Genomic DNA, 26,801 nt, shown 5'->3' with positions numbered 1-26,801 from the left:
TGTATGTGGTCATCAAATTGTATGATTTATTGTCGAAAGCCTAAGATTGAATAAACTTTGTAATATTGTAATATCGTATGGTAACCATCATTGTCGACGACATCGTCGTTGTCATCATAATCATCATTATCATCATCATTATCATCATCATCATCATCATCATCATCATCTTCATCATTAACAACAACAACAATATTAACAACAAGTACTACAATAGCAATAAAAACAATATCAACATCATCATAAAATTTCCGTCATCGTCTCCACAAATATCATTCTAACCAACAGCACCACCAAAACCACTACCATAATTACATCCTCCTCCACCACCACCACCACCGCTACCACTATTCCAACCACTACCACCACCGGCACAATCATTCTAATCATCAAGACAGCAGTGAAATGCAATTTGAGCTCTGAATGAAACTCGAGTCATATCGCTGTTGTTGCTTCTCGATTAAAACTTTAAGGTTACCACATACTACTGAAAACCAGTAATGTAACAGAAATATTAATCTCGCCGTTGAGGGATTAAAGCAAATCTTTAATTTTTCGAGTGAACGAAATGGACTTGTATTGTCAAGGTGTTGTCGCATTATGTCTCGTCGCTTTATTTTTTAGTTGTATTCTCTTTCGTGATTCATTTTTGATTACGTTTGGAATAATTAAAATCTACTGGTATTGTCATTTCATTGTGAATGTGATTATTTGTGGTTGAAATATTATTTTTTAAAGGTGAAAAAAATAATAATTAAAAAAAAATAATTAAAAAATAAATAAATAAATAAATAACTTAAAAAAAAAAATAAAAAGATGAATTAAAAAAAAAAATAAAAAAAAATAAATAAATAAATATATATATATATATATATATATATATATATATATATATATATATATATATATATATATATATATGACCTAATCATCTTTGCCTCACCACTGTAAATAGGCTAGAACCGCCACTGTTCTTGTTGAAAGGCTTCTTCCAACTGTGTAAAAAAAAAAAAAAAAAAAAAAAAATAGGAAGTAACCCGATGACAATGGTGGCGATGACTAAACTACTGATATTATAAGTAGAAAAATTGACAAGCATAATTCAATAATTCAAGTGTTTATTATAAGTCTGTAATAAAAGTTAATATATATATATATATATATATATATATATATATATATATATATATATATATATGTGTGTGTGTGTGTGTGTGTGTGTGTGTGTGTGTGTGTGCTGAGGAGAAAGGATATGTTTCTGAAAGAGGCAAACAATAAAATTTCATGTTTCTTATCCTGTTGACTCTGAATTCACTTTTTATGTCAAGATATATTAAGATCATGGTAAATTCCTTGATTAAGAAAGACCACTTATATTACATTATCTTTTCAACCCCGACGTTTCACCGGTTCGAGGCGGTTTGAATAATTACTTTCTTTTACTTTATTTTTAAAAAAGTTTATTAATATTATTATTATCATCGTCGTCGTCATCATCATTATTTTGATCATCTCCATCACTATCATCATCCTTATTATTATCATCATCATCATCATTATATTTCCTGGTCTACATATTATTTTACATCAGGGCTCTATACTGTAGTAAATAAGCTGTATATTACCTATTATACTAAAGTGGAAATACGACCCAAGTCGGTGACAAGTCTATCATAACTTTGTCTGGCAAGAGCCGACCTCAATGTGACCCTAGCCAGGGGTCTGGATATCCCAGAAGGAATTTCATGAACGTGGTAGATTTCTGCATTGGCAACAACAAAACATACTCATTTTAGTAATGCAAACCTATTACGCGATATCATTTTGTCTACAGACTCAATCCAGGGCTTTTTAAAGAAAATCAACAAACGATTGTTTAAAAAAAAAAAAACCCTCAAAAAAGCAATTAAATGTTTGGCCGACCCCTCTCGTTCCCTTCTTATGACCAAATAGAGCAGTAAAGTTAGGTGCCCCAAACGTAAACAATAACAAGTTGCTAGTGATTTCCGTTAGGGACCGGAATAATTTACGCACAATATAGGTCTCCCAATTTTGTAGTTTGAGTTGTAGGCAATACACTTTCAGTATTGAAAATATGTTTACATAAAATCTAACAGTTGCAGAAATAATAATATAAGACTAAATTATTATGAAAATCAGGCTCCGAATAATTCTCGTTTTGTTCATACCAGCGCAATAATTTGCTCTGGTCTAAAAATAGATAGACGTAACTTTTGATAAATTTTACCTTTTTGTTCCATAAAATATCCATATCTAGACATTATTTGATGCATGATCGAGTATTTATGAATATGTGTTTCTTTTGCCACCTAACAGCCAAATTTTAAAGGTTATTTTCTTTCTATTATTTACATTGGAACGTGAGCTGTCAAGACAGGAACATGTGGTTTGCCATGTGCTTCTCGACCTTTGTTTACGTTTGGGGCACCTAACTTTACTGTTCTATTGTTTGTGAGCTGTGATGATGAAATAACAGGGTCGAATCGAAAATATCCTACATCTCGATTCTGTAGTCAACCAACGAGTCCGACTCTTCTTGTCGATGTGATATCGGATCAGTAATTAGTGAAAAAAGTATTCATAGTACTCTAAATTTTCGGGCTTTGACCAACCTACATAACTGCTACTGCTACACGACACTCGACACGGAATTTCCTTGTTTGTTGTAGTTGTAGAGATAGGACCGAAATTTTTTTTCTTCTGTTAACGTGACGTTGTATAAAAACAAGTCTTGTTTAAAATTGGATTACATCCGTTATCAGGAAACGATTGGTAAAGACGAAGCCGCATTGTAAACTTCTGGTTGCCACCATAATCTTAGAACATTATTGTGCTGTTCGTTTTACAAAACTATAGCCAGTGTAAACAATTTGACAATAGTGACCAATTGCCAATTGTTTTGGTGTGTGTTGCAGACCAGTTATTTTAAAACAAGCATTTTCTCCCCGTAACTGTACCACATTTCATTGCCTCGTATCAAACTAATTTTTAAATGAGATACGCCAGCTCCAAAAGTTTCGAGCTTTCAGAACCTGATCAAATTGGTAAGGATTCTTGGAAGCTGTTTTTTTTAAAAATATTATTATCCAGAATATTTTTCACAGGAGACAATACATACTGGTGATCTCGGAATCTCCACACTGGGGATCTTGGAATCTTTTCTTCTGTCAACTGATTTCTCAACTCACGTTCTCTTTAAATCTTAAAACGATATTTTTAAAAGCAAGCCATTTGAAATATAAAACATGTTTCTCTTTCACTTTCTTTCTGTAGTCCTTCAGAGCCTGCTGGGAGCTAGAGTTTATCCCAGTTTCTATAACGCGAAGCGGACAATAGCAATTACTTGCTACCCTTTGGATTTGATATTAGGGGAGACCTTCCATAAGCTACTACATCCCAAGTATTCTTGTTCTAGTAGGGGGTTTGGGAGGGGGGAAACTTTTTTTTTTTTTTTTAAAGTCTCCCCCCTCTAAAACCCCCTACACTAGAACTTCTAGTAGGGGTTTTAGGAGAGGGGAGACTTAAAAAAAAAAAGTTTCCCCCCTCCCAAACCCCCCTACTAGAACAAGAATACTTGGGATGTAGTAGCTTATGGAAGGTCTCCCGATATTAGTCTATTGCGGTCCTTAGCACTTTACCAGTGGATTGTAAAAAAAAGGTAAAGCACTATATAAATAAATAATTATTATTATTATCCCAAAGTACTTTCCACCAGATCACCAGCTATCCAATCACTGTTTGATGAACTGAGGGGGTCAGAAATCTTGACTTCACCCGGAATTGATCTTGGAAGCGAGTGCTCTACCAACTGGGCTATCGGGATCCCCGAGACAAGTCTCATTTGACTTTAATTAATTGACTGATGGGTGACAAAAGAAAATCTATTGTATTGTCAAGAGACTAGAGAGGGGCTATTACCACAACTACTCATGTTTGCTAGAAAAACTTGTAAAGAATTGATATTAAGAATTACAAATTTAATTTGGTCTTCAACAAAATCTCATTTCAGATGAAGCAAATGTTGTGGAACATTTGACATTGGGATCAAAACAACTCAACAATGTCAATACTAGGGCTGAAACATGGCAGTGTGCTTGGGCCCCAGACAATTCCTACTTTGCCTGGTCCAGTGGTCATCGCATAGTACAACTCATACCCTGGAATAACGCCTTGCAGAAAAGGTCTGATAGTTGTTCAGAGTTTTTAAAATTCAGTAACTTTGATAGAGGATAGAGATAATCGAGTTCTGTAACAGTTACTGTTTGGCCCAATGGCTCAGTGTCTCCTTTTGTCACAAAGTTAAACAATTTTAGGAAGTCATTGATAGGATGGGTGACACTGATCATTAAAAGTTCTGGTCCCAACGTTGAGTCCTTGGGTAGGGCACTTGACACACATTTCTCCACTTGACTTGGGTGTGAATGTGAACCTGGTTACAGGCAATGGTGGATATTGTAGGAGTGTTAGTACAAAAAGAATGCCTTACAGGCGACTGGTATCGTATGAAATGAAAATATGATTCCATATTTACTGCTGGGGGAATATATGTAACATTCTTGAGCACAGAAAATATGCGGAATGGGACTATTTTGTACATATGCTTTTAGTGGCTTTAGGTATTCTCACTTATATATTAACACCTTTACATGGTTTCAATATCCAGATTGCACTCCAGAATTCTTCAGTACGAGACATAATGACAAGATTAATGCAAAATTACATAAAGTATCTTTTAAAAATAAATGCAATGTTTCCGATTAAAATTTTTCTTCAAAAGTTCTGTTTTCAAAGGCTTGCATTTTTAAGAATTATGAAATTAAAGTTTTGGTTCACACCCTTTAATATATATATAGTCTTGTTACATGACATTAGGGGTATAAAGCAGAGAATTTGTCTTGATAGTAAAAATATCACAAATTTATATATCAATCAATGCATTACCTTTTCCTATTCAAGAAGTTTGAAATACTTTCTTCTGCTGTAAGATATGCTTATGCAGCCTTTTTAAGCATGTGCAAAGTATTTGGATGAAATGGAGATAAAGATAAAGGGAGTAAATCTGACTCATGAACGAAGAACACAAAACAAACGACGTTTCGGCCCTCGGTTTTTATCAAGTAAACACATATCTAATATAAATATATATGTATTCTGTGTTTACTTGATAAAGGCCAATGGCCGAAACGTCGTTTGTTTTGTGTTGTTGATTCATGAGTCAGATTTACTCCCTTTATCTTTATCTCCATTTTATTGACTCATTTAGGCACCTCTATTTATTTGGATGAAAGCATGGATGACATCAAGGAGACATATATGTTCAATGAGCACTGATAATTGATACAGCTCTATATAATATGTGTAGTCTAGATGTTCATTTTTACCAGTTTTGGGTCTTTAATAACAAAAGTCAATTTTATCTCAACTATTTTCTCTTGGCAGTCACGATCCTTCTGACCTGGAAGGATTAAATGGCCGTAAATATCATGTGATTGACTGTTGTGAAATTGTTTGGTCATTAGCCTTTGGATCTGGGCGGTCGGAGACAGACAAGTCTAGTAAATGTTACCTTCGTGTACGGATTGATGCCCCTCTTATGATTGCTACCGGCCATTCGTCTGGAAAGATCAAGCTGTGGGATTGTAATTCGGGTAAGACTTAATATGATATAGGCTACAGTGCAGGAGGTGTATTTGAAGTTCCTGTTTAAATTTTTCTCGTTATTAAATTTTTAATGAAGGCTTAGCAGTTTTAAGAGGGTTAATTTTCCAAGGGAGAACACTTCATAGACTCTATAACCATATAATATATAATGATGTAATTCCAATTTTATTTGTAGTAGTTTTGCATCAATCATGCATTTTTAGGCGATTTTTTTTTTTTTGTCTTTTTTTCTTTTCCTTTCCTTTCATTCTCTCTGCTATAACCTTTACAGATCTGATGTTTTGTCGAGGACATTTTTTTTTTTTGTCGGCTTTGTATTGCAATGTATCACACAATGTTTCATGTTATTTTATTACCTGTATTGTTGATTAAATTTGCTGACTGGGTGTAGAGGTGCAATTGTGGACTCATAACAGGAACTTGACTTGATCTGAAAGTTTAAGCTCATGTTTAGACACCTTGTCAATATGCCGTTAGTAAAGACATTTGCACACATTTTCCTTTCTTATGAGAAATAGACACTAGATTTTGAGCATGGATGCCAGTTTTCCGGCATATGCCAGAATTCCGGTTTCACAGCTCCAAGAGTAGGCTGATTTAGGTTTCAAGATTTCCGAGATATGAAAAAAAAAAATTCCAGTAAATTTAAGAGAAAAAATTTAATCTACTTTTCAAGTGTATGGAATCATTTGTCAGCCTTTCAACAGGTCCGCAAAATCGGAAATTTGATAGAAGATAATGGCTGTCCCAGAACCTACAGAAGTTTACTTACTCTTTGTCCCAGAAATATTAAAAAATCGACCAATATATTATTATACCTAAATTACTGTGACATCATTATCATCATCCCTATAACCAATACTACAACAATCACAACCACCACATCATCACGATCCCCACCACCAAGACTTCCACATCATCATGATCCTCACCACCAATACGATTACTATTACAACCGTCATCATTTCTACCACCACTACTGCAACAACCACCACTACATCATTATCTCTACTACCACAACTACAACAACCACCACCACCACATCATCATCTCTATTGCCACTACTACAACAACCACCACCACATCATCATCTTACCACGACTACTACAACACCACCACCACATTATCATCTCTACTACCACAACAACAACAACAACCACCATCATCTAAACATCATCATCCCTACCACCACTGCTATAAGAACCACATCATCATCCCCACCATTAATACTATTACAACCATCATCATACTTACCACCACTACTACAACAACAACCATCACCAAATCATCATTCCTATCACCACCTCTTGGAATCTACATCTGTTCCCTATTCAAACAATTCCCCTTTGTCATACTGTTTCTTGAATGCTTTAAGTGTAATTCTAGAACCTTTTACTATCCAATTTTCTTCCTTTTTACTGGTGCTGATATGACCTTAATGTGTTGCAAGTGCCCTAAAACCGTTAAAAACAAACTACCACCACCACAGCATCATTCCTACCACCACTACTACAACAACCACCACCACATCCATCAACTATACCACCACTACAACAACCACCACCACATCATTCCTACCTCTTTCAATTTTTATGAGATAAAAAGAATTGTTAAAGCACTTAGATCGTTGTCTTTACAGTGAATGAGCACCACAGAAACGCAATGTTGCCTTGCACCAGTGCCTGTTTTTAAAATTTTTCAATATTTTGTCATTGTTTCCCAGGCTCATTGATAATCGAGTTGCTAGACCACAAGTCAACCGTCCGATGTCTAGATTTCATCAAAGATGGAAGTCTCCAGCTCCTTTCAGCATCACACGATGGTACTCTCAAATTTTGGGATCTGGACAATGATGGGAATATGTACTATACATTCAAAGGGAATGGGATCAAATTTTATGGCTGCTGTTTTTCTCCCAACAGCCAATGGATTGTTGCTGTGGGAAGCAAGAGAACGGTTAGTAATGAATTTGAATATCCACTATTCAGAGCTTTCTAGAAGCTAAAATGAAACTCAAATTACTTATATCTCATATGGAAGTCCTATTTATTATTGATTAGATTAATTAGGATATATGGTAAAAAGGGGGATTCAATTAGGCCAATTGTATTGTATTTTGGATCAATTTACTTCGGGTTTAAGCCTGTTGTTTCATTCTTAATACCATTTCATCATTTCTCTCCAGCTGAAATTTTGAACCAATGATTTAAGATTTATTGTTTCCTTGTCTCCCATGATCTACAGAGCTGCTATTCTATACTTTTCAATTCAAAATTCAATCTGGTAACAGAATCAATTATAAATCCATCCAAAAGTAGTCTGTATAATATATACTCCAGCACGGTTTCCTTGAACTCTTCAGGAAATACAAAAAAAGTTTGAGGAAAATGTGCAGTGCCAAAATGACTAGATAGAGAGGAGGGGGGATGGAGGTGGGGGGGGGCAGTATGTCTTTGCTTTGTACCCTGAAGATACCTAGTTCAAATATTCACCATGTTGTAGACCTGTAAATTCTCAGTCAATTAACTACGCATAGCTCATGGGGACCGTTTATATTAACGATGTATATATTGCCAAGACTAAGCGACGCTTTTTATAAAAGGCGTGTCTGAACACATCCCTGGGTATTTTCACACATCCTTCGTTAAATTATTTTTTCACTTTCTAAACCTGTCGTGATCCCAACTGTAGCCAATTTTAACTGAACCATCGAGCGATAAATTTCACTGTTTCATCTAAGCCAAAATTGACCACATTTACCTGGCGAGTCTCAAAAGTATGATAAAGTAAATTGCGAATGTTATGTAGACACCTTCAAATCGAAAGTTAGGATAGATTGCTACAAGCCACAAGCACATTTCGATTGCCTCACGTTGTAAACAAACTGGTTGACCGTTTCTTCACTGATTGGGTACCTGATTATAAGGAACAATGGTAAGTAGCCTAATTAATTCCCTTGCAAATCAGGACGTTTTCTGCCATTGTTTTGCTCAAGCCCAAGCGAGCTTGTTGTTTTGTGGCGATTTACCTTCATTTCGATTCTTTGAATTTTTTCCGCTACCTACGCCTGCCGAAGTTTCTTCTTGATAATTCACTTCTACTCAATAATTCAGTGTATTGGCCAGAAGTCATATTTATTTAAGTTTTTTTTCTGTCATTTACTGAATGAAAATCAAGTTTGCTCATTGCTACATTATTCTAATGTTCTCACAATGGCTTAGCTGTTCGTGGATCGCAATTCAGACTTGTCGAGCATCGGTAAAGATGAGAGGAATAAATTCAATAGGTCATGGCTAGAAGTTAAAGATGATAATGGTGATTATTATTCTGACTATGTCAAAAAAATTCCAGAGGCGGGAATATGATTTTGATGAAGTCATCTTTACCTATATGAATGACATGCTTATTTAGCATTCCTTCTACATCAAATTATGGCAGCCATACTTCCAGTAAGAAATAACACCCACTATTTTAATGTATTGTATTTATCACTCTCCTCTCCAATGATGCCCTTATTTTTTTAAAAATAATTGAATCTTCAGTTTGTCAAAGAGTTTCAGTCAATTTTTATAGAGCTCATTTACAGGTCTACATGTTGAAATGAACTAGTAGTGTCTCAAGTGTCGTAAAACCTCTAAAAGCAAAAACAACCTTTAAGTAATAAGACTCTTAGCATACGAATAGATTGCTCTTGGAATATATTTTTGGGTCATACTAGAATAAGTTCCCTTTCTCTTACTTTTATTTTTGGTTACTTATAATTGTAAGTGCATGCATGGCCTCAAAACAGCGTTATGTCTGGTGTTCCAGATGTTGGAAACTGACTTGAAAATTGTTTTGAGATATAAAGGTTTAGAATTTTCTTTTTAAGGGAACCGTTTTATTTCTCTTCTGCAAAACATAAAAACTTAACCAAAGTCTTATAGTTGTAACTATAAATTCAATATTTCAATAACTAAGTCATCTGACCTAATACTGATTTGAGACAATGGGTCACACATATTACTGATCTATAATCTATCAACTATCCCATTATTTTCATTTTTACTGGTACTAATATGAGGTTAAATTGTTAATTCTTTTAAATGCTTTTAATCAAACATTTTATTTTTAAACGATATATCTTTTGGACTCACGTCAAAACATTTAACTAGTCACCTGTCATACTCTGGAAAGACGCATGTTTAAATTTATTTAGCCAGAAAACTTGTCCCTTAAATATCGATGGATTGAGATGACCCCAATCTTGGCAAAAACTCTCAAACCTGGGACTTCACAAAGATGAGGGTCATTTCAATCTATCGATATTTGAAGGACGAGTTTTCTGGCCAAATTTTTAAACACATGTCTTTGGCATTTAACTGGTTAAAATGTTAAAACCTCATGCAGATGATGAGGTTGATCATTTGATGCCTTGATGTTATTTTGAAACTATTTCAGGTTTTGCTGTGGAGAATGCCTTACATTAAAGAGACTCCATTGCGTTTAACTGGTCACAACAATGATGTTGTCAGCTGCCACTTCAGTCCTGATTCAGCCATTCTGGCAACAGCAGCGTTTGACACAAAAATCATCTTATGGAATACAGATACTCAAGAACAGCTCAAAGTTTTAGGGTGAGGAAATGATCGTATCAATTGCTGTTTCTAGTTTTCAATTTTTTTTAGTTTTATCCTACTACCTTTTTAAACAATATGTAAGATTATTGAAAAAGAATACTCTCCCATTTTAAAGTGTTTGCTTTAGGATTTACGAAATAAAGGCAGTTAAATTCCAAAGCCAGAGAATTCATAAAAGGGACATTTTTCTGGCTTTAGAGTTTTATCATAAGCAGACTGTTTTGTCACATGTAAATTTTTATATGCATCATACCCAAGGTATCTCATGGTTTGACACCCTAAGTATCTCACTGTAAGACACCCAAGGTATCTCATGGTATGACACCAAAGGTATTTCATGGTTTGACACCCAAGGCATCTTATGACACCCAAAGTATCTCATGGTATGACACCAAAGGTATCTCATGGTATGACAATCAAGGTATCTCATGGTACTTAACATGGACAATTGGATTCAATAGTCTGGTGTCACGTTGCCCAGCAACAGCGACCATCTTGGTTCTAAACAAAGAAAATCGGTACTTCTTCATGCTGGCTAGAACTTTTCATATGTCATGTGATCAGAATGTATAAAAGTCAAAACATGATCATATTTATAGTGCTTTTCTCCTCTGGATACACTTTTATGCTCGTCTGAGAAATATTTCACAAGGGCATCCGCCATTGTTCCTATAATTTAGAGCCAGTTACTAAGTTACCATGCGTCATTACGAGGGAAGTGACATCATGAATGTTGAAGAGAATTGCCAGAGATGCGTAAAAAAAAGAGAAGACTACTCGCTCCTTATTGATTATTTTCCTCATCCAACCAAATATCCAAACAATTGAAGACAAAAATTTTCTGTTTGAATTTCCAGTCATCTCCATCCAAGTCCAAGCCTAATCTATGCAGGTGGCGCCAATGACCACTACGTCCGCAGTGTTTCATTCTCCCCTAATGCTTTAATCGTTGGCTCAGTTTGTGATGACGGGTGAGTACAGGCTTTTGTCATCGTCTATTGTGTTAAAAAACTGATAGTATAGTAACAATTGTTTGCTACCCTTTGGATAAAAGTCTATTATATTGAAAAGTCTTTTCCACCAAATCTAAATGACTGCTATTGAATCATTGCTTGCTGGGTAAAAGGGCCAGGTACATATATTTCCTTTTTTGTGATGAATAAAGTATTATTATTATTATTAGTAGTAGTAGTAGTATTAGTATTATTATTATTATAATTATAATAATAATAATAATAATAATAATAATAATAATAATAATAATAATAATTATATTATTATTATATAATATATTATATTAATAATTATAATAATTATTATTATTATTATTATTATTATTATTATTATATTATCATTATCATTATTATTATTATTATTGTTATTATATTATTATTATTATTATTATTATTATTATTATTATTATTATTATTAATTATTATTATTATTATTATTATTATTATTATTATTATTATTACTACTACTTATGAATCCACTGCTTCGCTACGGAATATCTTAAAAGGCTATGAAAGACGTGTAATACAAAGAAATATATATACATATATATATAGAGACTTGCTAACAATAATAACACATTTTCAATCAAATTGAAATGGATGTGAGCATTTATATCTTATTACATGAATTTAGATCTCATAAATAGAAAGGTAGTGTTACTTGATCATTTGAGCAGAATAATGCTTTGTTTCCACTCGTCGCCATCAATATTTACACACTGTGATAAATTTTACGATTTATTTTTATCAATTTTTATTAAACAGATACACATATTCACAATGAACATGCAATCCCATTGTATCAACTTATGGGTTTCAAGGGTATCTTGATTTCTGAGGTTTTAAAAAACTTTGAATCAATTTTGATCTATGATCCAGGTATGTGCGATTCTGGAATCTCAATAAAGACAGTGATCCTGTAGCAATTTCATCCATTGGAGATGCTATCTCTTCTGCTTTCTCAGCTGGTGGTGGAGTTTTGGCCACTGGGTAAGGTCATTTATGATTTTTGTATGGATTTTTAGAAAATCTATTCCTGTCTATTTTCTTGATGAGGTGTTTATTTCTTTTGTATTCCTTTCAGTCTCTAAATTTATGTGGCTTAATTTTGTTTGTAGTGTGTGTGTGTTAGTAATGTATGGGAGAAAATGTGTGTGTGTGTGTGTGTGTGTGTGTGTGTGTGTAGTGGGTAGTGTGTCTTCAATCCCTGAAGTCTGTTTATCCTTTCTATGTTGCTCTCTGTCTTTAATCTGGATTGAGATTGCTCAGTTCTTTTCCTGATTCAGGCAGGGGTCCGTTCTTAGGTGGGAGGGAGACATTCGAACTAATAGAGCCTTTGTTCTGTATGTATTATTATAGTTATCAGTTGTACTTTGTAAACATTTGAGTTTATATTTCATAGTGAGATCCTTTTCTTGTGCCTGGATGGGACTTTAAGGTAATGTCAAAATAGGCATATTCTGTTTCCTATTTGAACCAGCTCCCTATATGTCTCTTTCTTTGGTTCTTTTAACTTCAAAACTATAACATCGCCTCTATCAACTTCCGTTTAACTGGCACGGAAATAACCCAATAGTGTTGCAAGCACTCTCAAGTCCAAAGCATTATAAGAGGGTAAATTAGTCTGAATATAGTGCATTTTTATTGCCAAAAAATAATTCCAGTATTAGTTACCCAAGTTAGTTTCATTTTCCTGCAGTCATTTAATAGTTTTTGATTCTAACCTGCCTACAAGTAATTTATGTGATGTTATTTTATTAAGATTTTTTTTTGTCATGAAACTACAAATCAAAATTTGTTTGTTTTCTTTCTTTCTTTCTTTTTTTTTTTAAAAATTGAAACTGACAAATTTATGTAAAGAATAAAATGTTATTCCATCCGATGGAATTAATTGTCTTAATCGTTTTAATTGTCATGGAAATATTAATTTTCTTAGTTGAAAACCAAATACGGGATGTTATAATGTAATTTTTAACCAAAACTAGATTGTGTAGTTTATCATTGAAGGATACTTTGAAAGCTTTCTCTCGTCCTTGATGAGCATTCGTCTGATGTAACAATAGGGCTAAAATATGAGTGGGTGATATTCAAAACCTGCCAAGTTGCACCACAATAGAAAATTAACACTCTCAAGCAATCTATGGGATGCCATAGAATCATCAGGGAAAATTTAAAGTTTCAAAACACTGTGGCTATTGGCTTATGAGGCAAACAAGCCTAGTATTTTCCTTTTTTTTTTTTAGTTATTTAATAAATGACCAAAAAAATTGCAGTTTTCTCTGAATGCTGAATTAGCGAATATTGATAAAAATCTAAATTTAGAAACAAAATAGACTCCCATAAAAACAACAAAATCTTTTGGAAGGAACTTAGAATTATATTTCTTTTTTATTTTGCTGACGATGGTAGATACCAGCCTGAATGGTGTCAGTATCTGCTCAGCAAATTGACAAATTAATTATTTGATTATTTAAAAATTTCAATTTTATTGTCTTATCATTTCATTTATTTTACATTGTTAATTTTTCTATCCTTTTATCGTGTCCAATAATATCAGATGTCGCAATGGAGATGTCCACTTTTTATCAACACCTGTTCGGGCAGCTCCCCTCCAGAGCCTGTGCCGGGTGACCATCCGTAAACTCATCGACACCAAAGCATGTACTCAACTGCCTTTACCCAGTCGAATCATCGAATATTTACAATACAAAGACTATGTCAGTTTGTAGACAAGACATTGCGTTATGTATCCTACCTATTTTATTAACTGCTAAATGGCAAGACTGAATGTCATTCTTCCTCAAGATGAGCAATAGGTTCTGCATCGGTCCACAGCTTTGCTATTTCTCCTTTCCCTAAACCATTTGCCCCTTCCAAGCGGCTTTGTCTCTTTGTTTTGGCGTGATTCCATTTGGTTTCATTTGGATCTTGCCTTAATCTTCTACCAAGAGGGAGATAATATCGGACAGATTATTATTTTTTAAGAGAGATTATGTTTCATGCCTTGGAAGCAATCTCTATATAACACTTATTATTTGCATTTTGGAATGAGACTTATTGTTTTCATCAGGGTTTGGCCTGGAGTCTTTTGTCAGGAAGGAGACATTCAGATGGATTCATCTTTCTCAAAGAGACTATATTTCATTCCTTGTCAATCATCTCTTTATATATTACTTACTTATTATTTGCATTTATAGTCATCTGAGTGTCTTCCTCTTGACAGGATCCTGTGCTAGTGTCTGGTTGGACTGTCTCAAGTTAGACACATTATTGGGTTGCTCTTGGAATCTTCTCCTGCTGTTAGTCTTATCTTTTTAATGAGTGGCTGCCCTGCCGTGGGCGGCACAAATTTGACTCCTCGGAGAAGGCTCACATTCTCTTACTGTGCGTATTCGGGTATAAAATTATAACACAAACGGTAATCGTGTCGTTTTTGTCGCCAAAACATGGTAAAACAGCCTTACGGGTATTCTACATGTATTGCATTGCTGTTGGCTTGGTACTCTTCATGGTTTTGAGCACATTTTAGTGGACATTGCGCCATACAATGCTCTTATTTTGTTTTGGCATTTTATTGAGATGGATGGCAATTTCATTTCTAGTACGATTTTTAAACTGTTTGTATAATATGTGAGAAATTTGGTCTATGTGGCTATGTGGTCTTGTGGTATGACACTCGCTTTCGGATCTGAAGGTCCTGGGATCGAGCCTCGCTCGGCGCATAGTTGAGTCCTTGGAAAAGACTCTTTACTCACATTCTCTCACCATACTCAGGTGTAGAATGAGTACCTGGCTGTCAACAGCGTTGTCTTTGTCCGAATAAAAATTGTAATATCGCCTAAGAGGCATAATGTCTCGTTCGACTTGTTACATGTTGCTGTTGGTCAGGCACCCTTTGTAAAGCGCTTTGAGCACATTTAGTGGATATTGTGCTATATTAAAGCTCTAGTTTTTTTGTTTTTTTTGTTTGTTTTTTATTTGGAGCTGCCTGAAACTGCAGTTTACTTACTTAGTTCAATTTGTTTTTTCCACCATTACTTTTGATTGAGTTTCAGTGTTCTAATATCACATTAGCATGAAATAGAACCCCACCTATAAAGGGATTATGTTAATGACAAGTTCCTATTTAGTCATACTCAGAGTTAGATTTTATAGTTAAATTGAACTTTTTTGTTGTTGCCAAAGATATTTTATATAAAGAATTCATGTGAAAATGTGTTTCTACTATAGTATACCTCATGTTTGCTGTTCAGAATGGGAAAAATGGCAGGAAATTTAAGTCTAGAGCCATAAATGTGTTCAGAAAAAGTGTGGAGTGTGCTCATATCAATAATGATGTGAAATAAAGATGGAAGTGCCATTTTAAAACGGAGAATAAAATATCACAGTATCAGTGGGTAACGTATCAATTGGATCCCGGGTTTGGCTACCTGACCCTGTTTTTATCTGGCACTTCTCCATTATTATTGAGTATTGATTAAATTAACACAAGGGTAAAATGGATAAGTATCAATGTCAAATCTACTCAACTGATACTGGGTCCATGGGTGGGGATCCTGGCCTCCCATAGTGGGCAGGGAGGCACTTACTGTGTCTTCTATCCCCCTTTATCTGTTTTCCAATTTGCTTTCTGTCTTTGTCTCGGAATGAGATTACTTGGTTTTCTCCTAGCCCTGGCCTGAGTCCTAGCTGGGAGGGAAACAGTCAAATGCATAGTTATTGTTTTGGGAGATGATATTTTTTTCCTTGTAAATCATCTCTCTGTTATGTATTATTATGTTTGTTATTTTAATGTATACTGTAAGCATTTGAGTGTACTCCTCTTTGTTGGATTTTGTGCTTGTGTCCGGATGAGACTTATAGGTGATCTCAAACTAAGTACATTGATGGTTTGCTCTTGGAATCTGCATCTGATCCCTATTTGTTCCCAGTTCCCCATTGTCTTCCTTTCTCTTGGGTGCTTTAATTGTAATTCTAGAACTTTTTACTATTCCATTTTCTTCCTTTTTACTGGCGCTGATATAACCTAAATGTGTTGCAAGCGCCGTAAAACCCTTAAAAACAAAACAAAAACATGATACTGGGTCCATCACGAACATGATTGTGAAAGGAAACGGGATCGTTTTTGGGATTTTTTCACCAGGGAATTAAGCAATAAACAACTAAACATCTTGGTGGCGAATTTTGACGCCCTATGGTGAGCAGAGAGGTCAAATATTCTGTTTCCTTTATTCCCCCTATAATTCTTTTTCCATGCTTCTTTCCCTCTTCATCGTAAAATGAGATTACTTGGTTTTATCTTGGCACTGACCAGAGTCCTAGGCCAAAGTGGAAACAAATGTATGGTATGAGTTTGGGGAGATGATATTTTTTTTCCTTGTAAATCATCTCTCAGTTCTGTACTGTCATGTTATTTTATTTTGAATATATTTGGTAAAAATTTGATTGTATTCTTCTCAGTAGGAGCCTGTGCTTGTGTCTTGATGAGTTTTTCAGATGACGTCAAACTACGTGCACATACTATGCTCTTGGAATCTACTTCTACTATTTTGACCAGTTCCCTTTGTTGCACTTTTTCTTGGGTGCTTTTAATTGTTAATCTAGAATTTTTGACTATCCTTTTTTCCCCCCTTTTTACTGGTGCATAAATGACTGACATATGTTGCAAGCACTGTAAACTCATAAAAACAAACAATTAAATGTATGTTTGTTTTTCTTTCGATAATGCTTATGCCCCGAATTCATGTTATATATTTAGTTGAAACCTCTTTTTCTTTCCCTTTTGCTAGTTTTGAGAATTGAATTGAATTATTTTGGAGGAAGGTATAATAATAACAAAATAGAAGATTTGTGTTCAAGTTTTTATGCGCTTGTGTGAGAGGATTAGCTTGATATAGAATTGAATTAGTCTGTGCCTGAGTTAGATCTTTTTGATATTTTATGAATATGACATGACATTGTCTTATCTTCAGATATTATTTATATACGCATCATTGTTTTCATCATCCGTTCAAATCAGTATTTGGATCTTAAAGGCCAGTTTGTTTTTTTGTTTTTTTTTTCAAATAAATTTTAAAGGAAAAAAAAACAACATAATAATAATAATAATAATAATAATAATAATAATAATAATAATAATAATAATAATAATAATATATACTTTATTCACCCCCAAAAAATAGAAATTCGTTTACAGATGTGGCGTGCATAAAAATGTATAAACTCAAAAGACAATACTACCATCATCAATGTACAATCTTACTTAAATTTTCTCTGGAATTTGTGTCCCTTGATTTTATTTATATTTGATAAAATTTACATTTGGGAAGGGAGTGTTGATGGCTTAGATCTTGACATGTTATCAAGGGACACAACTATTTGGCTAGTATTTTTTACTATTTTGACCACTAATATAAATAATATGGAACTTCGTGTTTAATTATGATCATTGAGCATTTTATCGATAAAGGGTTATAATTTCACAGAACCTCCGGAAAGACTTATTTCTGCTCTCATTTTAAATTGTCGAGTAGTTTCATTTCTATAGAAATATTTCAATCAATTATTCAGGTTAAAAATTGTGAAATATGACAGTTTTCCCATAACCTAGGAGAATATCATTTAACTTATCTTTTTTAATTTTTTCATTGGATTTACTCAATTTGTTCTGACATTAGTCCGGTGATTTCATTTTGCTCTTGTACTTGAGATGGTTCATAACAAATATGAATAAAGGTCTTTGGGATTGACTAGCGTCCTTTCCAGAGGGTAGCAAACAATTGCTATTGTTAATCTCACAGTATAGATACTGGGATAAACTCCGGCTAGAATTAAATTTAGCAGTCACGAGACCGTGCATCGGTCGTCATTAGTTTTATGATTCAAAATAGAAAAGTTGTCTACAAGTTTATTTATTTTACGAAAAATTCATAGTTAAAGGTTCACTTTTGATTGATATATTTCTGGTACTCATATTTCTCTGGTGTTAAATAATTCATACAGAATTTACACATCCTTTATAAATTTGCCATTGTTGTATAAGATAATTTTTGATGTATTATATTGTTATGTATATATATTATATATATATTTTTTTTTTGGAGAGATTTGACCTTATATAACTCTAACCGGTTGATTAATATCATATTCTTGTATTGCGATGATTTTACCATCAAAATTAGTTCAGAGATTAGCAGCATTATGTGTCAAAGGTTTTGGGTTTTGTTGTCATTGTTGTTTGCATTTCATTGTCATTGATGTATACGGGTGGTTGGATGGGAGCATCACCCTTGAATCATATACCTATGATGTTCGCATGGGTGTACGATCCGATAGTGATGTCGTTTCTTCTTCTCTTTACTAGCCTATCCTGCTTCTTTGGTTTGTGATTGTATTTTTGACAGGGGATATTTTTTTTTCCTGTAAATCTTCTGCCTGTTTGTTCTTGGTTATTTATAATTTAGCTTATGATATCTTTAGGTTATGATTTTGATTAACATTTGTACTATTTTTGTTAGATTGCTTGTTTTTTTGTTTCAGCGGTCTCTCATATAACCTCAATTGTGTTGGAAGAGACCTAAAGCAACAAACAAAAAAATCATTGATGTATAGTCAAGTTTGTTTTGCTAATGGGTCAAAATTGACATAAGCTGTAGTGTTTTTCACTTTGCTTTGTCACCAATATCTGATGTTACAAATACTTAATTTATAAGGCAGGGGTGAGATTCGTCCCTGAATCAGCAAAATTCTGAGAAAATCGGTTTTTGATCCTTGGATAAAATATTTTGTCTTTTTAGTCCTTTGAAAAAGGGAAGATTGCAAAAGGTTAACAATCGAATCTGCTAAGAGCTGATGCATGGTTGTGAGGCGGGTATAAAAAGAAATACGATTATATCAATAAGTGATTGTGCTTCTTCTCAATACTCACTTCCCATTTCCGATTACAAAATAACCGAAAGAAGTGAGTATTGAGAAGCATCGATGCAGAGCACAGCTTATTTAAATTAATACTGTTTATATGCTCTCCTTTCTTGCAATTCTACTATCAGTATTGGTCAAGCTTGCTGGTTGGGGTTCCTACCTCCCTTAGCGGGCAGGGAGGTACTTGCTGTGTCTTTTATCCCCTCTATCTGTTTTCCAATTGCTTTCTGTCTTTGTCTTGGAATGAGTTTTTGTCCTGACCTTGGTCGGAGTCCTTGGCTGAGAGGGAAACAGTTGAATGTATAGTTATAGTTTTGGGAGATGATATTTTTTTCCTTGTAAATCATCTATCTGTTGTTATGCATTGTATTATGTTTAGTTTACACATTATATTATATGATTGGTAAACATTTGAGTGTATTCCTCTTAGTTGGGACCTGTGTTTGTGTCTGGATGAGACTTTTTGTGATCTCAAACTAAGTACTTTGATAGTGTGCTTTGGGAATCTACACCTGTATCCTATTTGAATCAATTCCCCTTTGTTTTCCCTTTTCTCAGATGCTTTATTGTAATTCTATAACTTTTTACTATTCCTTTTTTTTTCTTTTTACTGGCGCTGATATGACCTTAATGTGCCGTAAAACCCTTAAAAACAAAAACAAACTTTCATGCAATTCTACTATCAGTATTGGTCAAGCTTGATTTCTTTTGTCTCTTTTTCCTGATTTAAGCGCTGTCCGCAAAACATTTCTCTGAAATTGGCCATGGGGAGTTCCATCCCTGTAAATCACAAGTTGTTTAGACAGCAATGGCCTCTTCCTTGATTGTTAGTCTCACTGGATTGTTTGAATTTAGAATGAAAAGATGTTATTACAAACGCACAGCTGATTATTCCTATTTTTATTTGAATTTCATGAAAAGTTTTACTCAATGAAGCCTAAATATAGATCTGTCCCTTTTGGAATATTCAATGTGTTGTGTCTTCATGATGGTTGAAGACAACAATGTCACTTTAATTTATCTTGTACACAAGTGGTCAGTCTGTGTTGTATTTTTCATGTCTGTTGGTGTCATCTGGACTTGTACCTAAGTATTTTGATTGACTTAACCCGGTTTCCAACGAATTTAATCAAATAAAGAATGTTGAAGATTTGGTGTAATAAACTAAAATATCATTACAAAATGTAGTCAAAGTGAAAACTAAGTTTCTAGAAGCAGTGGACTGGAAAAAAGTATTGAACAAATTGAATGATATAAAACAAGAGCAAAGTAACAGATTATTTTGTGATCAAAACCCTTCGTGCGGTGACAAAAGCAAATAAAAAGGGAGAAAAAAAAAACGTTGCTTAAAATTTGAAGACTTTTTGTTCAATAGTTTTTAATGAAACGATAAAGCTTTGCTATACCACCACGTCTAGGTCAGAGGTTAGAACATTTTTTATCAATGATTTAATATAGTCTATGTTTGTTATGAAATAGACTCTGGGTGGGGTTCCTGACCTCCCATAGTGGACAGGGGGGGGGGGGTGTACATACTGTCTTCTATCCCCTTATATCTGTTTTCCAACATGTTTTCTGTCTTTGTCTCGGAATGAGATTACTTGGTTTTGTCCTGGCCCTGGCCGGAGTCCTAGCTGGGAGGGAAACAGTCAAATACATAGTTGTTGTTTTGGGAGATGATATTTTTTTCCTTGTAAATCATCTCTCTGTTATGTATTATTATATTTGTTATTTTGAATTTATAATGTAAGCATTTGAATGTATTCCTCTTTGTTGGATTTTGTGCTTGTGTCTGGATGAGATTTGTAGGTGATCTCAAACTAAGTACATTGGTGGTATGCTCTTGGAATCTACATCTGATCATTATTTGTTCCCAGTTCCCCTATGTCTTACTTTTCTCGGGTGCTTTATTTGTAGTTCTAGAACTTTTTACTATCCCATTTTCTTCCTTTTTACTGGCGCTAATATAACCTAAATGTGTTGCAAGCGCCGTAAAACCCTTAAAAACAAAAACAAAACATATGAAATAGACTATTATAAGGGATATTAGCATTATAGCACTGGTCTAGGGGAGATAAAGTGCGGTCATGTTGTTATTGTTATGATATTGAAAGGTGAATTTTTCATGTTTGACATTCCGAAGCAATGATGATATTACGAGGTGGAAAATAAAATAACTTTGAAGACTGAAATTTGTCACCCTGGCAAGTGTGGGGGGGAAATAGTTTGGCTGTATGAGGTGCACGCATGCTATCCCATTATTGTTTAAAAATTCACATGTTCATTATCTCTCACTTAAAAAAAAAAACAGAAATGAAAAATGTCCAGGCCAACTTTCGTTCACCACACAATGTGTTTCATGTTAATGCCTTTAATCTTTAAAAAATGGATTATCTTTAAATAAATTACATCTGGTAATTTAAAAAAGGGTGTCCAAGTAACTTTTTGAATACGTTTTATAATCAGCGATTTTTTACCAACCAATTGAGAATTCCTTTTCCCTGCGCATCAATCTAATAAGTCACATTTTCTTTGACAATAATTGACTTTGAAGAATGTATCTCTCATAAGTTATATTTCCTTCACTAAAAGTTTGAAGTTTGAATTTAGAATTATATTGAGTTTAAAACAATACAAATTTCTTCTGAACACAACTTCTATTCAAAACCACGTTTCCCGTTAAATTTGATTTTCTAAACTGTATTAATGTGTAGTCAGCAGGTTCTTGCATGGAGCCACAAAATGCGGGGTTGCTGACCTGCCATAGTGGACAGGGAGGTACATACTGTGTCTTCTATCCCCCTGTATCTGTTTTCCAACATGATTTCTGTCTTTGTCTTGGAATGAGACTACTTGGTTTTGTCAGTCAAATGTCCAGTTAGTTTATTGGTGATGATATTTTTTTCCTTGTAAATCATCTCTCTGTTATGCACTGTATTTTGTTTTGTATACATATTATTTATGATTTGTAAACATTTGCGTGTATTCCTCTTAGTGGGGACCTGTGCTTGTGTCTGGATGAGACTTTTAGGTGATCTCTAAGTACTTTGATAGTGTGCTCTTGGAATCTACATCTGTTTCCTATTTGAACCAGTTCCCCTTTTGTCTTCATTTTTCTTGGATGCTTTAATTGTAATTCTAGAACTTTTCTCCCTTTTTACTGGCGCTGATATGACCTAATGTGTTGCAAGCGCTGTAAAACAACAAAAAACGAGGCACAAAATTGTAGTGATGACAGTGATTTTGTACAAATTAATCTTAAACACAAACTGATTTTTTTCTTTTTTGTTATCCATCATTAGATTTTAACCCTCTCCTTACCAACCATAGGAATATCGTCAAATTCATTACAACAGCCAACATTTCTCAGAATCGGATTTCTTTTGTACATCAGTTAATTTTTGTTGTAGTGATAGAAATTTAACTTTGTGTTATAGAGCTCGGAAAAAAAAGAAAATATTTATCCCAAAAGCTTTTTTTTTGTGTTGAATGAAAAAAAAAATCTATTTTGTGTTGGTTGGGTGTGAAATTTTGGGGATAGTCCTGCAAATGTCTGGTAAGAAGAGTGGTAAGCTTGATCCCATCTAGATTAGGTGCCTGTCTTTCTTTAATATTTTTTTACTACCGCTCAATGGGGTGGAAAATTTATGAGTCTGGGAGGAGACCCGTAATCTCTCCTTGTTCGGCTGATGCTGTTTCACCGATTCCCAGATAAATCTGTAGACCTTTCTTCATACCTTTCTGTGTTTGCCTTTGAATAAGTTTTGATTTTTGGATGCCCCCCCCCCCCCCCCCCCTTATTTCGGTTGTTATTTAATTTTTTTTTCAAATTTATTTAGTCACTTCCATATTTATTTCTTGTATGAATCCTGGGCAGATGGATCTTCCTTAAATTTCCCTTTCCATAATGCTTTCTTCCTCGGTCTGAATGATAAAGCGATTTCTACTTGTTTTGTCGTAATCGTGGCTGGAGTCCTTAACCAAGATTTAAAGAGTCAAATAATGTATAATTCCATCCCCCTCCCCCACTCCCGGCGTCTAATCTTTTGACTGTCCCATCATCATCGTCCAATTTTAGTGAAATGACGTTAATAGCAATCTGTTGCAAGTGCCATAATAACCCTGACAAAAACGTCATTCTACAATATCCCAAAATGCTTCAAGCCAACGTGCACACGGTCCTGATGTCCGTGTCATTGAGTCTGTTTTGGGGGCTATTTTGTTGAATTTTTGAGAATTGTTTTATTTATTGTTTTGAATTGAACAGTATTTGATTTCTTAGGAAAGGAGATGATGATGATATGTATGATATGATACAATGAGATTCGAGGATGATTACAATAGTTACTCATATTGCATATCAATATGACAATGATTTCAACAGATGTGTGTGTGTGTGTGTGTGTGTGTGTGTGTGTGTGCGCGCGCGCATGTATGTATGCACGCTCAAGCGGGTGTCTTGTATCCCTCCATATCATTCATGTTGTTCTCTGACTTTGTTCTGGATTGAGATTGCTTGTTTCTTTTTTTCCTAGTCCTAGCAGGCATCCTTAGCTGGGAGGGAGATGAGGCAGTCATAGAGATATGTTTTTCCTTGTAAATCATCTCTCTGTTATGTACTATAATAGTTATTAGTTTTGAACACTGGGTGGGGTTCCTGACCTCCCATAGTGGGCAGGGGGGTACATACTGTGTCTTCTATCCCCTTATAACTGTTTTCCAACATGCTTTCTGTCTTTGTCTTGGAATGAGATTACTTGGTTTTATCCTGGCCCTGGCCGGAGTCCTAGCGGAGGGAAACAGTCAAATGCATAGTTAATGTTTTGAGAGATGATGTTTTTTTCCTTGTAAATCATCTCTCTGTTATGTATTATTATAATTGTTATTTTCAATGTATAATGTAAGCATTTGAGTGTATTCCTCTTTGTTGGATTTTGTCTTGTGTCCGGATGAGACTTATAGGTGATTTTCAAACTAAGTACATTGGTGGTATGCTCTTGGAATCTACATCTGATCCCTATTTGTTCCTAGTTCCCCTACGTCTTACTTTTTCTTGGGTGCTTTAATTGTAATTCTATAACTTTTTACTATCCCATTTTCTTCCTTTTTACTGGCGCTGATATAACCTAAATGTGTTGAAAGCGCCATAAAACCCTTAAGAACTTAAGAACAAGTTTTGAACATATTTTACATTGTAACAATTGTGAGTTTATCCTTCATAGAGGGATCCATTGCTTGTGCCTGGATGGGACTTTTGAGATCCAAAATAGGCGACATTGACGGAATTGTCGTGGAATAGTGGGCAGGGAGGTACTCGCTGCATCTTCTATCCCCCTATATCTGTTTTCCAACTTGCTCTCTGTCTTTCTCTTGGAATGAGATTACTTGGTTTTTTCCTGGCCCTGGTTGGAGTCCTGGCTGGGAGGGAAACAGTCAAATGCATAGTTATTGTTTTGGGAGATGATATTTTTTTCCTTGTAAATCATCTGGTGGGGATCCTGACCTCCCATAGCGGGCAGGGAGGTACATACTGTGTCTTCTATCCCCTTATATCTGTTTTCCAACATGCTTTCTGTCTTTGTCTTGGAATGAGATTACTTGGTTTTTTCCTGGCCCTGGTCGGAGTCCTGGCTGGGAGGGAAACAGTCAAATGCATAATTATTGTTTTGGGAGATGATATTTTTTTCCTTGTAAATCATCTCTCTGTTATGCATTATTATATTTGTTATTTTTAATGAATAATGTAAGCATTTGAGTGTATTCCTCTTTGTTGGCTGGGTGGGGATCCTGACCTCCCATAGCGGGCAGGGAGGTACATACTGTGTCTTCTATACCCTTATATCTGTTTTCCAACATGTTTTCTGCCTTTGTCTTGGAATGAGATTACTTGGTTTTTTCCTGGCCCTGGTCGGAGTCCTGGCTGGGAGGGAAACAGTCAAATGCATAGTTATTGTTTTGGGAGATGATATTTTTTTCCTTGTAAATCATCTCTCTGTTATGTATTATTATTTTTATTTTGAATGTATAATGTAATCATTTGAGTGTGTTCCTCTTTGTTGGATTTTGTGCTTGTGACTGGATGAGACTTATAGGTGATCTCAAACTCAGTACATTGGTGGTATGCTCTTGGAATCTAAATCTCATCCCTATTTGTTCTCAGTTCCCCTTTGTCTTTCTTTTTCTTGGGTGCTTTAATTGTAATTCTAGAACTTTTTACTATCCCATTTTCTTCCTTTTTACTGGCGCTGATATAACCTAAATGTGTTGCAAGCGCCGTAAAACCCTTAAAAACAAACAAAACAAACCTCTTTGTTGGATTTTGTGCATGTGTCCGGATGAGACTTATAGGTGATCTCAAACTAAGTACATTGGTGGTATGCTCTTGGATTCTACATCTGATCCCTATTTGTTCCCAGTTCCCCTTTGTCTTACTTTCTCTTGGCTGCTATAATTGTAATTCTAGAACTTTTTACTCTCCCATTTTCTTCCTTTTCACTGGCGCTGATATAACCTAAATGTGTTGCAAGCGCCGTAAAACCCTTAAAAACAAAACAAACTTCCTTTTTACTGGCTCTGATTTGACCTTAATGTATTGCAAGTGCCGTAAAACCCTTAAAAACAAACAAACAAACTAACAAATATTAAGTTCATACCAGATGTTATGCAATGTAAATGAATGCTATAGAGAGTGGGCCAGGAGCGCTTTCTGGTAAATACAGAGCTGCCAAGCCATTAATTCATTAAAACAAGCTTATATTATTAAAACAAAAAAAGAATTAAGATTTAATTTTTTCCAAATTCAAAGGTATGAAAAAACATTCGCAAAAATTCTGACCAAAAAAAAATTATTTATGATTCAAGTTTTCCACTATATTTTTTGTCAATTGACCCGATGTTACAGCAGTGATAGTGATAGTACTATGGCGTTACTTTATAGATATATAGATTATATATTATACCCCATTATTGTTATTATTTTACCTCTGACATGTTATAAATTTATGTGTATTTATGAATACGTTAGTCGTTGCTTTGGAGATAAAATATATAATAAAGGCTTTCAAATAATGACATTTTGTATGCTTTACTCATTTCCACAAGTCTTCTTTATCTTACCCTTTGTCTGGTGTTTTAATTGTAAATCTATAATGATTTTACTTTCCCCATCCATCTTCTTCTTTTAACTGGCGCTGAACTAACCTAAAAGTGTGCATGCCGTAAAACCATTAAAATTTAACAAAACGAATATTCACTCATATTCTATTTTCATGACTGATAACTGATGATGGACTATTATTGGTATGGAACAATAGCTCTCTAAGTGGTTGACCCAACAAGAGGTAGAGGTTTTCTGGAATGATTTTGCCGATACTGTGGCTGGAGACATCTGCCATGGGGGAGGCAGTCTGATATGATAAGTTTTTTTGTTTGTTTTTCCATTCGAGATATTTTCTTTTCTCCTGTAAATTATCTCTTTGAATATTATAGTTTTGGGAGATGATATTTTTCCCTGCTACATCCTTTCTCTGTTATGCACTGTTATATTTATTGGTTTGAATATAATGAT

General features: G+C 34.5%; 1 protein-coding gene across 2 annotated transcripts in view; it reads left to right on the top strand.

Moving 5' to 3' along the window:
* Positions 1-15,405, top strand: part of LOC144971314 (WD repeat and SOCS box-containing protein 1-like) — a 20,145-nt gene extending 4,740 nt beyond the window's left edge. Inside the window, exons 1-8 of one of the 2 annotated variants that reach the window (XM_078911963.1) lie at positions 2,638-3,065; positions 4,031-4,202; positions 5,461-5,669; positions 7,406-7,638; positions 10,123-10,298; positions 11,159-11,272; positions 12,194-12,304; positions 13,872-15,405. In XM_078911963.1, the coding sequence (XP_078768089.1) occupies positions 3,014-3,065; positions 4,031-4,202; positions 5,461-5,669; positions 7,406-7,638; positions 10,123-10,298; positions 11,159-11,272; positions 12,194-12,304; positions 13,872-14,043 (1,239 nt within the window). In that variant the 5' untranslated portion in view covers positions 2,638-3,013 and the 3' untranslated portion in view covers positions 14,044-15,405. Of the gene's footprint in view, positions 1-2,637; positions 3,066-4,030; positions 4,203-5,460; positions 5,670-7,405; positions 7,639-10,122; positions 10,299-11,158; positions 11,273-12,193; positions 12,305-13,871 lie in introns of those variants that run through there. The other variant, XM_078911973.1, reaches the window with a different exon arrangement.
* The last annotated feature ends 11,396 nt before the right edge of the window (positions 15,406-26,801 follow it).

Source organism: Berghia stephanieae, chromosome 1, assembly GCF_034508935.2.
Source record: "Berghia stephanieae isolate SIO BIC M18660-M18661 chromosome 1, UCSD_Bste_1.3, whole genome shotgun sequence".
NCBI lineage: Eukaryota > Metazoa > Mollusca > Gastropoda > Nudibranchia > Aeolidiidae > Berghia > Berghia stephanieae.
The sequence above is the reverse complement of the archived record's forward strand: the minus strand, read 5'-3'. Positions and strand labels throughout refer to the sequence as shown.